Genomic DNA, 11,795 nt, shown 5'->3' with positions numbered 1-11,795 from the left:
CTCTCTCTCTCTCTCTCTCTGTCTGTCTCTCTCTCTCTCTGTCTGTCTCTCTTTCCTTCTTTCTTCGATCTTCCGCTTCACTCGCTACTGCTAGAATCAATGTAACTTTGCAACCGTGTAGGGTAGCCTACTGCCAACAACTGCCACACTCGCTGTGTATTTTTCTTTGATGTTGGCTACGTGACGATGTGCCGCGTGCTGCGCAATTGACGTTACGCGCTGTACATTTTCTAAAAGGAGCTACGTAAAAAAATAAATAAAAATTAGGAAAAGGATTTTTATTGCAGCGGCGGAGAAAATTCAGCAGCGGCGCCGCGCCGCTGCTGAATTCTGTGTGAACGTGGGGGAAACACTGATGTAGCTAAGTGACATTCAAAATAAAGGTATACTTTTTTTTTTAATACTTTATTTAAACATGCCAATTACAAAATATAAATACAATTTCAGGTTAAACATCTTTACAATGGGTCTTGCTCGTTGCCCGAGACAATGGCAGCCAGTCTGTCTCTTGTAACATTACCAGGGGTCTGGTTATCTGCTAGGGGGCACGGGGAGGCCATGATGACGTCACAGGGTAGGGTTGTCCCATTTAGTAGGGGATCGGTTAGGGGTAGCAATGAGCATGAGCTATGAGGGTAAGGGTTAGGGTTAGGGTTGAGATGTAGGGTTGAGACAGTGAGCAAAGAAACGGGATTGGGCCTTAGTGTCTATGGGTTGGTAATAACGGTTCTGATGATTTTTCTGATGTAAAAGTAGTCTTTTATTTCCATAATCTTTGTTCAGTGAACGCATAAACCCGTTTTTAGTTAGCAGTTAAACAAAATGCGATCTCTTTGTTTACAGTTACCAACGGCCAACGTTTAAAGACTGATGATTGGGGGTTCGATTCCTTAGTGATGCAAGGTTTTTTCTTTCAGTTTGGACTGCACACACATCGCGAATGACGGATACGCGCACAATGTACACACATCACTGTCTTAACAATTTCTAGGCAACCAAAGTTTAAAGATTGTCAAGTGGTTAACTCTTGAATCACATGTACTAAGACCTGATGGGTTAGTGGTCAGAGAACAACTCATTAACGCGGGGATAAGGGGTTCGATTCCTTAATGAAGCTAGCTTTTTTCTTTCATATTGGACTGGATGTTTGCATGCCATTTTGCGTAACTTGTAGTTTATGATGAAGAAATGTTACTGGGGTTAAGGTTAGGGTAACGGTAAGGGTAAGACACAAAGTGTTTTTGCAACACAATATTTCGTACAGTAACACAAAGTCCAAAGTTTTGATGACTCCAGTAGGAAACTTATGCGTGAGTGCTCACAAAACATCAACAAGTCAGCAGTGTGGTACAGGGTGATCATTTCTGATATACAGTACAAAAGCTGAAACTATTAGCCAGGAGTGGGAAAGATGCAGAGGCAGACGTGGGAAGCAATAAGACACATCAACACACAGTTGCCCGTTGCAAAATGGTTCAGAGTTTAATAGAAATAGTTAGGGTTAGCTGGTATGGCGTTATCTGGTATGGCTATAGTCTAATGTTAGCTTAGATCGTGTTGTTTCGTCATGTTAATCGCTAGTAATAGTAAGTCATTTGTAGAAATATAGCCTATCATCACAGACTGTAGGAATGTCACCCACCCTCCATCGCGAACGACACTGACGCTCGTAATCCTGTAGTGCAAGGGGGAGTTTGTGCACAGATCCCTGTGACAAACGGCTACGCGCACACATGCACACCCATAGCGAGTGACGTAGGACGTAAAGTCCCGCCCCGGGCGAGAGAGTCCGGTCGCCAAACCCCTGCCTGCCCGACCACCTGCCTGTCGTCGAGTCCTTGCCTGTCCGTCTGCCTGCCTGACGCTGAACCCTCGCCGCCCTGTTCCCTAACAACCTGACAGCAAGCAAACATTGAATAAACATTGATTTATTGAACAATGACCATTAGTGGGTGGTGGTGGTCGGGTGGGGGGGAGGGGGGGGCATACAGGGTGGCCAATCAGATTACAGGGGGGGCGGGTGCCCCCCGTGCCACCATGGAAGCCCCCCCACTGGATATGTATATCATTTAAAAAAAAAATCCCCTACGCTGCCAAATTTGTTTCAAAGTGTGCATATTTGTGGGAGTTCTGTTTAACTTGAAGGCTCATTTTTTGCATTGTGCTTGTATTTTCTGTTTTAGATGCTAATACACAGCAGCTCGGGACAGCCGTCACCCAATCCACTTTTGCCCAGGCTGTTCAAAAGTGGCTGCGCTATGCGCCAGGCCGGGCAGGAGGGAGTTGAAGACGTCACGTCAGTGACGTGATGTAATCACGTGACGTGATGTAATCGTGTAATAAAATGTTAGTTTTTTTAACCTTAAACAGTGTGGTGTGGTCCGTGTTTTAGGCTAGGCTATAGGCATACAAGCTTTCAAATTTTACATAACTTTTTAACATCTTGGCTGTAGATAAAGCAGGATATTCATTATAGGCTATTTAATTTAGGGCATTACATTTTCGTATGCCTAGTAATCATATTAATAACGATTGAAATTCCATTGATATTACGTTGATCCTTAGTTCAGTTGAAATTTCAACATTGTTTCAATATTCCTGATAATTGAAATACCATTGAAATTCCGTTGATCTATGGATAGGATTTCAACGTTGTTTCAATATTAAAAAATGGTGCAAAATGATGTAGAATCAACATCAGAGTTCAGATGTTGATTCAATGATTTAATGTTGACAACGGAATGTTGATTTAACATAGTTTCAATGATTGTTTGCTATCTGGGGTCTCTCTACGGGACCGCTGTCTCTCACAAGGGCGCATCCTCACCTGATTTCCCCACTCCGTCGCTGCCCAGCACGGCCAGTTTGATGTCATTCATGTCCGCGTCCAACCGTTAGTTTCGATAACCACAAACTAAATACCAACACTTAACGTCCTGCAGAATACAATAAATCAAACGATTTCTAAAATTAGCTTAGTATTCTTTGACGCTTCAAAAACGACAAAAGGCATATAACAGCCTACACGCAACACAGAGCACTGTCCGGGGTCTGGGCCAGACTGCACTGAGCTGCTCGGGGCTTTTCTCTGTGCGTGTGATGTCACCGCCCAACCCACATGGGCAGGATGACCCACGTGGGCAGGCCCGTCCACACTATCATGGACCGGGTTTCCCCCAGCACTATCTTGTTAAGGCGGCCGCCTTAACAAGACTAGGGCCCCGCCTTGACTACCAATGTATTGAAAAAAAAAAAAAAAAAAAAAGTTTTTTGAGTGTAATTGGTATGGAAGCCCATTCCCGCCACAGGAAAAAAAAAAAACACCACAAACTATCTCATAATTATGAGATTAAAAGTCATAATAACGAGATTTAAAGTCATAATTACGAGATTTAAAGTCATAATTACGAAATTTAAAGTCATAATTACGAGATTTAAAGTCATAATTACGAGATTTAAAGTCATAATTACGAGATTAAAAGTCATAATAACGAGATTTAAAGTCATAATTACGAGATTTAAAGTCATAATTACGAAATTTAAAGTCATAATTACGAGATTTAAAGTCATAATTACGAGATTTAAAGTCATAATTACGAGATTAAAAGTCATAATTACGAGATTTAAAGTCATAATTATGAGATTTAAAGTCATAATAACGAGATAAAAAAGTCATAATAATGAGATTTAAAGTCATAATTACGAGATATAAAGTCATGACAGTAGGCTGCATCTAGATGGTTTACATTAAGATCAGTGTCGTAACGTCATGGAGTTGGATCACCACATTGAGCAATATTTCCAAAGACGATATACAAATGATGAAATTCTGGCAGTATTGGCTGAGGTGCATGGGGTAGTGCTGAGCAAGCGGACACTTGAAAGGATTCTGAGAGAGAAAAGATTGTGGCGCAGGAAGGGCAAGACAGATGTGGCCGAGGTGGCAGCTTTCATTGAAGCGCAACTCCAAACGTCTGGGCAGTGTCATGGCTACCGTTGGATGTACCAAAAATGTTGGATAAATGGCATTATTACCGACAGGGAAACAGTACGTGTTCTCTTGCGGCTGTTGGACAGTGAGGGAGTTGACCTGAGATCAAGAAATAGACTACGGCGGAGAGTATATCACAGCCGGGGTCCCAATTACGTCTGGCACATTGACGGCTATGACAAACTTAAACCGTATGGGATCTGTATAAGTGGATGCATAGATGGTTTTTCTAGGAGACTCATCTGGCTGGAGGCATACAAAACTAATAATGATCCGAACGTGATTGCTGGTTATTTCATGGATGCTGTACTAATAGCTCAAGGTTGCCCTGAACGATTACGGGTAGATTTAGGGACAGAAAATGTTCGTTTGGCCGAAATGCAAAGATTCATGCACTTTTCAGAGGGTCAACTTGAAATCGAACATGTCACATTTGGTCCAAGCACTGGCAACCAGCGCATTGAAAGATGGTGGCTGACATTACGCAGTCAGTGCGCCCAGTTTTGGATGGACTTTTTCGATAAATTGAAATCGGATGGATACTTCGCTGACACCTTCCTGGACAAGTCATTGGTCCAGTTCTGTTTTCTTTCCACAATTCAGGTAAGTTTCACTATTCACTGCTTTCTTTTTGTCTGTGGCTTATTCTTATTTGTATTATTTTATTTTTATTGTTACACTATACTATTGATTTGGTTTTACCAAAAAAGTTAAATACAAGAACCACACATTGCTTTCTGTCTGCAGGAAAGTTTTTTCATGCAATTCATTGCATTTCATTTGTATTCACTTTGAGCCTTGTCTTATCAGGCAGAACTGGAGGAGGTCGCATTCATCTGGAATGAGCACAGGATGCGTCGAGTGCACAACTCACGAAGTCCTCATGGCCGTCCATCCATCATCCATGCAGTGCCTCAACTCTACGGGGCCACGGACTACCTGTATCGCCCAAGTCTGGAGAAGATCGAGGCCTGCTTGGGGGAGTGTGTTTACAAAGACTTCCCATGTGATGAAGATGTGTTTCACATTTGTGTGGGGCTTATGTCTGAGCATGGCCTTGAATTAACTAACGACGTGTACAAGACAGTAGATCTGTATGTAAGACTTAGACAGCTAATTAACAATGAATTGCTACAGCCTTAAAAGCAGGGGTAGTTGTTTGTGCTAGATGAGCTGCAGTAGGCCTAATTCAGCATTAGGCCTACTGCAGCTCATTTAGCAAAACTTAACTTGCACCTATTTGTAACTAGAGTAGGCTTTAACTGGTTCTGCAACAATACAAGCCTAACAATATACTGTGTGTCTTAACCCCTTTTCTCCAATCGTTGTAGTGTCTTTAACATTAAGTTGACATTTCTACTGCAAAAATAAATATATTTGATATAAACATTATACTTAATATATTAATCATGCGTCAATATTGATTATTGGGAAATAACTAAACAGTTAGCCACAATTTAATGAACTTTTATTATTTTATTATCTTCCCATAAAACAGCTTTAGAAAACAACATAAGTATTGCTGGGGATATATATAAGCTGCTGATGGCAGCTGAAACGGCTAAACTATGTATTGGTGGTGATAACTTTAATACATTACATTAATACAATAGTTCATTATATAATTAAATATTTACACATTAAATATAATCTAGCATCTCAAAGTCTCTACATTAAATCACATTACATTATATAATTTCCTATTTACATATAATCCAGCATCTCAAAATCATAAAATTAAGTAATCTCGACATGAAGAGGCTGTTGATGGCATCTGAATCTGCTAAACTATGTATTGGTGGGGATGACTTCAAGACATTTCATTAATACAACAGTACATATAATAACATATTTACATAATCCAACATATCAAAATATGTATATTAAATCTCATTACATTAATACATCAGTACATTATATAATTTCATATTTACATATTACATATTGCATTAAATCATCTTGACATGAGGAGGCTGCTGATGGCAGCTGAATCAACTAAACTATGTCCATTGCCCACACACCACTCTCCAATACTTTGTTCATTTCGTGTCTGAAATCCGGGTAATTGTCATAATCAATTGGCAACTCCAAGTAGCATCCACATGTGTGGGCGATGGGCCGTCTCTGCATACCTTGCAAATTCGTGAAGCTCAAAGTAATGGTCTTACCAAGAAACAAATCAGAGCCAGTGCAAAACCGAAGGAATAGAGACAGGTGCTGTGTGTCAGATTCTCTAAGGTAAGTGCTAAGATGCTTTCCTATGTTCTTCTGCTGGTCGTTCATAGTAGTGGGGTAAGAGATAGACCTAATCACCTTCCTCAGTGTTGGATGAAGATTTACATACGCTTCTGAAATGCCTTCCAAATCTGACCTAAAGGGTGCAAGCACCTTGCTCCACTGCTCTAGGACAAAGGCGGGTTCTTGAACCAGCTTTTGGTGGGCAAGCTCCTCCAAGAGCTGTTCAATATTATCAGCGGTTGGCATTCTTCGACAGCTGTGGAGATCCATTACTTCAATCAATTCTTCCTGATCCACACTTTCAAAATCTGAACGGCAGGATTCAAACACCAATCTCTCTGACTCTGTGACATATTTCAGGAAGCAGTCAACAAGACTACTCTTCACACTTCCCAGGGCAACTTTCTCCAAAATTACTGGGGCTATTTTTATAGGCAGGTACTTCTCTTTTTGCCAACCCATTGCTATTATTCTGCCAATGCTTTCCCACTGCTGCTTACCAAAATCATGGCGTAGAAAAGGCACCTTGAAAGCATTTCCTAAAGTGCATTGCTCATAAAAGTCCAGCCAAAATTCAGTTAGCACATCCCTTAACACGCCACCTTCATCAACTGCCATTTCCAAATTTCCATTGGGAAGAATTACTTGGATGAAAACATCATCTCGCATGACACTCGCGTCCAAAAAATGTGTGATTAGTTCTCTCAGGATCTGCCCACGGTGAACAACAATTATTCTCTTTGTTCTTTCACTCTGATCAATGGGCACATGAGCAATATCTAGGGTCGGAGTAGATGAACTTGATGCCCGAGGAGACGTTTGTAAGGTATCATCAAGGCTAACCCAGTCCAGATCATGTAGGTGTCCTTGGAAAAAGGTAACTGTGCCACTATTCTCAAAGTCATCTACAGCATTGGCGGCATCAACTTCGCTCACACTAGCCAAATCTGTCATTTCAACAGTGGAGCAATCGAAGGGCTCAGGATCACTGTTTGTATCAGACAGGACATTGCTGCTACTAGCATATACCACATCTGCGGTTTCCTGACCTTCAGCTAGAGGTAAACTAGGCCTAGGGGGGTTGGGTGAGGCTGCAAGCTGATTCTCACTGCAACCATCCCTCTTGGTTGTTGCTAAGTAAAAGCGTAAAATGGGCAGCTTTGTTACTTCATAAAGATCCCCAACTGTAGTCAGGGGATCTAACGGGCGCTCCTGAAAATCAGTTAGTTCAATCGCAAAATCTTGAACATTTCCTTCTGCATTTTTCTGACCAGGGAAAAACAGGTTTTTGGCCTGTTCAATTAACTGATCTTTACAACAATTCTTGGACACAGAGATTTTCCTGGTCCCGCCCCCCTTTTTGGCCCTCATTTGTAAGAATTTCCCGTCACGGAAATTCAACCAGCCAATTTCAAATTTACGCTCTTTCTTCTGAGCATTTTGACATGGTAACTTCTCAGACAAGTGTTCACGATCGTCACTTTTTGCTAACTTGGCTTTCAGTCGCTCAAAAAGTTTTGATTTGCGGGCAACAGGATTCTTCCCCTTCAATCTGCAATATCCAAGGACAGCCAGTCGGTCTCCATATGATGGTAGATACTCGGTTAACTGGTCGTCATTCATGAGCAGGAGGACATTGGGATCGATCTTAAAAAAAGAGGAAATCACACACACACAGCCACAAAACAAATATAATTTAACATAAACAGAAGCAGTAATTAAAAAAAAAATCAAAAAATGCATAAACACACAATTTAGCCTATCTTTCCCCCATTAACAGACTAGTTACCTTATCGTTTTCCAGTTGCTTTATGTTTTCTTCTGGTACATTCCGCGACCTCAAGAACTCGCACAACTCATCCATCCTGTGAGAGGCCAACACAAATATTTAACGAACGGAACAGAGGCCAACTACATTGTGATGCATTGAGCACATGGATGAGCTAACATTATGCATTGTACATATTTATAATTCGAAATTCGTCCCACGCCGGGCCATTTTTACTTACTACTAGCGCCACAAGAGGGGTCAAATGACCCCTAAGTCATTTGAATGAGAGGCTGTGCATTTGCACATAATGATCACTAGGTGGCGCCAATGAGCCAATGAGCTAAATGTACATATATGAAGTACAAACAGCCTATATTTTCACTAAGGGTTTAAGATTGAATGATGCAAATAAAGTAATTAAATTAATTGAGATATGCCTATATTGTTATCGTGGATATTTTCTCAAGACCACTCCATTCCATCAACTTTATGAACCAGCAGTTGGCTGAGTGGTTTAGGCCCTGCAATACGGGCGACCTGAGTTCGCGTCCTGTACGTCATTTAATTCTTCTTCCTTTATATCAGAGAAATTAGGCTTAACAATTTACTTTTTATGTACTCAGAATTCGAACACCACTACAAAATGGCGAGCATCCTATATAGTGCACTATATCCGTGATAGGGAACGATTTCGAACACTTTGAACTAGTTTAAAAAGAGAAAACATTTTGACTAAAAGTAATGACTAAAAGTTGACTACAATTTAAGGACTTTTTGTCGACTAAAACTAGACTAAAACTACAAAGGAAAACAATGACTGAAATGTGACAAAATCTAAAATAGCTGACAAAATTAACACGGTGCTAATACTAGAACTAGCTAACATAGCTGCAGCAGAGTGCTTTTTCAAAGGAAACATAAACCAGATGAAAAGACGCTGAATTACTGAATATAGGCTTAAAAGAGCATCTCTACAAATTCGGTTACCTTGCTGTTTCGCCTTGCGAATAGGAGGATGACCGAGAGAAGTGATGACTTGCAGGTTCATCAGCCTCAGGTCCGAAATGATGGCGCCGACTGGTAGCCTAGTAGCGCGTGCCGCTCTGTCGTGCCGATTTCGAACTTGAAGGAAGTGAGGTCAGGGGGCAGGCTAACCGTCGAAAATCTCGTAATTATGACTTTAAATCTCATTATTATGACTTTTTTATCTCGTTATTATGACTTTAAATCTCATAATTATGACTTTTTTATCTCATAATTATGACTTTAAATCTCATAATTATGACTTTAAATCTCGTAATTATGACTTTAAATCTCGTAATTATGACTTTAAATCTCGTAATTATGACTTTAAATCTCGTTATTATGACTTTTAATCTCATAATTATGAGATAGTTTGTGGTGTTTTTTTTTTTTCCTGTGGCGGGAATGGGCTTCCATACTAGTCGATCGCGAAGGGGTGAAGAAAAAAAAAAAAAAAAAAAAAAATTTTTTTTTTTTATTTTTTTAATGAAATTAAATTTGCGCGGTAGCATATACGCGCGGTAGCGCATGTGCTGTTAACAGCAGTTGAAAGCCGTCAACAGTAGTTACACACTCCTAAACGTTGGCATGGCTGAGGGGAAACAAGCTAAGACCTACCATTTTCACCCTGAGTGGGAGGAAGATTATTGATTATCGTTGAGAAGGTGCCGTGCGCAGACGGAATGAAACCCCCATTGAAGTCCGTAGGTTCACGATACAACCCCCCCCCCCCCCCCCCCCCCCCCCGGTCAACAATTGTTCTCTACCCCCCCCCCCCCCCCCCCCGGCTTGAAGGTAGGTTTGCTGGTAGATCTCGGGAGGTTGGCTACTTGAAAAGTAGATCTTGGGTCAAAAAAGGTTGGGCACCCCTGGTCTAATGTTAGCTTAGTTTGTGTTGTTTCGTCATGTTAATCGCTAGTAATAGTAAGTCATTTGTAGAAATATAGCCTATCATCACAGACTGTAGGAATGTCACCCACCCTCCATCGCGTACGACACTGACGCTCGTAATCCTGTAGTGCAAGGGAGTTCGTGCACAGATCCCTGAGACAAACAGCTACGCGCACACATGCACACCCGAGTGACGTAGGACGTAAAGTCCCGCCCAGGGCGAAGTGGCGTCGATTTAGAGAGTCCCGGAGATCAATAGGTAGACGGCGGAGAGAACCGGGCTTAAGCCCGGGGCTTGAAGCAATCACGGTATTATTCTCAATATTATTCTCGCGTTAGATACAATTCCCTCCCTTAAGCGAGAGCAGGTCCACTGCTGATAGGACCAGGGAAGAGGTTGTCACACTGTAAAAAATAAAAAGTTGGGCAAACTCAAAATTGCAAGGCAACTTACTGCAATCAATTTTTGAGTTTTGTGCCCATCAAAAACGTGATTTTCTTCTTTAGACAAACTTGAAAGTTAGAGTTATACCAACTAAGATTTTTATATTTTACAAACTCAAAAAAAGAATTCAGGGGTGTTAACTTAATATTTCAAATGAAGGTTAATATTATTTAAAAAAATAAAATTTCAAAGAATGCAAAACGAGTTTTAAGTTCACTTCATTAAAATTAATAATTTGAAACTTCCATTTTACATTTCTGAATGCCAGACAGCAATAGAACAAGCAACATGTAGCTAGTTCAGCAGCAGAGAATCGCTGTCTAAATGCAGCAAACCAAAGGGCAGAACAAGTTTGACATTATGGTCAAACTTGTTCTGCACGAGACAGGAGCCCAGGTTAAACGGTGACGCAACTCTCGTGCCTCATACACCGCACGATCCCGAGAGCTGCCATTATTTAACACACATCCGCAAGACACAGCGCACCGCACAACAAACCAACGGACATGCAAGTCTCGGTAACGGTGGCGGCAACACTACGCACAATAAACAACACACAAACAATAAAGACCCCAAAACCGTTAACCCAACTTAACCTAACAGAAACAAATTGACAAAAGGCAATAAACCCCTTTTTCCCAACCGGCATCAGGAATACCCAGACTCCCCGGGGGGTAGTGTCGAAATGCGCATGCGCACCGTAGTTGGCCCAGCCTCAGACAGAGTCTGACTTAAACCTGTGTGTCTTGCTAACAAAGAGACTACAGTGAGCCCAACTCTTGACCCAAAACTCAACATTGTTGGTTGGACTAAATTGCATTGCACAGTTGACTAAATTGCATTGCACACTTTTTACCTGAAGCGGTCTCGCCCGGCTTCAGGTAAAAAGTGTACTAAAAACACCAACAAGAATGGCTCCCCACGCCAAAACGATAAAAAGGAAAAAGAAAAGCAAAACACAGAAAAGAGTGGAAAAGGGACTTTAAATGGATAGACAGTATTCGAGAAGATGAGTTCAAGGCGAACTGTACAGTATGCAAACGTCAATTTTTGGTCAGCCACGGTGGTCTGACAGACGTAAAAAAACATGCTTCTGGTGAAGCACACAAGAAGAACGAGACCCAGAGGAGAAATCAGGGAGCTCTGACACAGTTCCTTGTCCGACAAGCAACTCGAAAAGCTTAACATGGTATGTCAAATAACTAAGCATGTTTGTTGTATGCTAGTAGTAGGCTAGACGATTGGATAGGTCTACGAGTGTGAGAACAGTCAGCATCTGCGTGAGCAGAAGAAGACTCACTACTGTATGGCTTTGTAAAATGGAAATGGTCTGAAATGAGGTCAAGGAGAAGTATAGGCTATATGATTTGAACATTTGTCATTTAAGGCTTAATAAATGGGATAGCAACATTTTAGCTCTGCACAGATCCAAGTAA

At 41.2% G+C, this 11,795-nt stretch overlaps 2 protein-coding genes across 2 annotated transcripts; one reads left to right on the top strand and one right to left on the bottom strand.

Annotated features, from left to right (window-relative positions):
* Nucleotides 1-3,622: 3,622 nt before the first annotated feature.
* On the top strand, nt 3,623-5,733 carry LOC130406583 (uncharacterized). Its single transcript, XM_056612252.1, has 2 exons — nt 3,623-4,594; nt 4,802-5,733. The coding sequence occupies exons 1-2, from the start codon at nt 3,770-3,772 to the stop codon at nt 5,132-5,134; spliced, it is 1,158 nt and encodes a 385-aa protein (XP_056468227.1). The 5' UTR covers nt 3,623-3,769; the 3' UTR covers nt 5,135-5,733.
* On the bottom strand, nt 5,406-9,339 carry LOC130406582 (uncharacterized). The gene is made up of 3 exons (XM_056612251.1): nt 8,988-9,339; nt 8,019-8,094; nt 5,406-7,876 (listed from the first exon to the last, which is right to left on the bottom strand). The coding sequence occupies exons 2-3, from the start codon at nt 8,091-8,093 to the stop codon at nt 5,987-5,989; spliced, it is 1,965 nt and encodes a 654-aa protein (XP_056468226.1). The 5' UTR covers nt 8,094; nt 8,988-9,339; the 3' UTR covers nt 5,406-5,986.
* Nucleotides 9,340-11,795: the final 2,456 nt, after the last annotated feature.

This window comes from Gadus chalcogrammus, chromosome 16 (assembly GCF_026213295.1).
Source record: "Gadus chalcogrammus isolate NIFS_2021 chromosome 16, NIFS_Gcha_1.0, whole genome shotgun sequence".
Taxonomy (NCBI): Eukaryota; Metazoa; Chordata; class Actinopteri; order Gadiformes; family Gadidae; genus Gadus; species Gadus chalcogrammus.
The sequence above is the reverse complement of the archived record's forward strand: the minus strand, read 5'-3'. Positions and strand labels throughout refer to the sequence as shown.

Bases quoted from the DNA above. Each gene is read 5' to 3' on its own strand.
- LOC130406583 (XM_056612252.1), top strand. From the start codon at position 3,770: ATGGAGTTGGATCACCACATTGAGCAATATTTCCAAAGACGATATACA. The intron at 4,595-4,801 runs GTAAGTTTCACT...TTGTCTTATCAG, and splicing joins GTTTTCTTTCCACAATTCAG to GCAGAACTGGAGGAGGTCGC.
- LOC130406582 (XM_056612251.1), bottom strand. From the start codon at position 8,093: ATGGATGAGTTGTGCGAGTTCTTGAGGTCGCGGAATGTACCAGAAGAA. The intron at 7,877-8,018 runs GTAACTAGTCTG...TCTTTTTTTAAG, and splicing joins AGCAACTGGAAAACGATAAG to ATCGATCCCAATGTCCTCCT.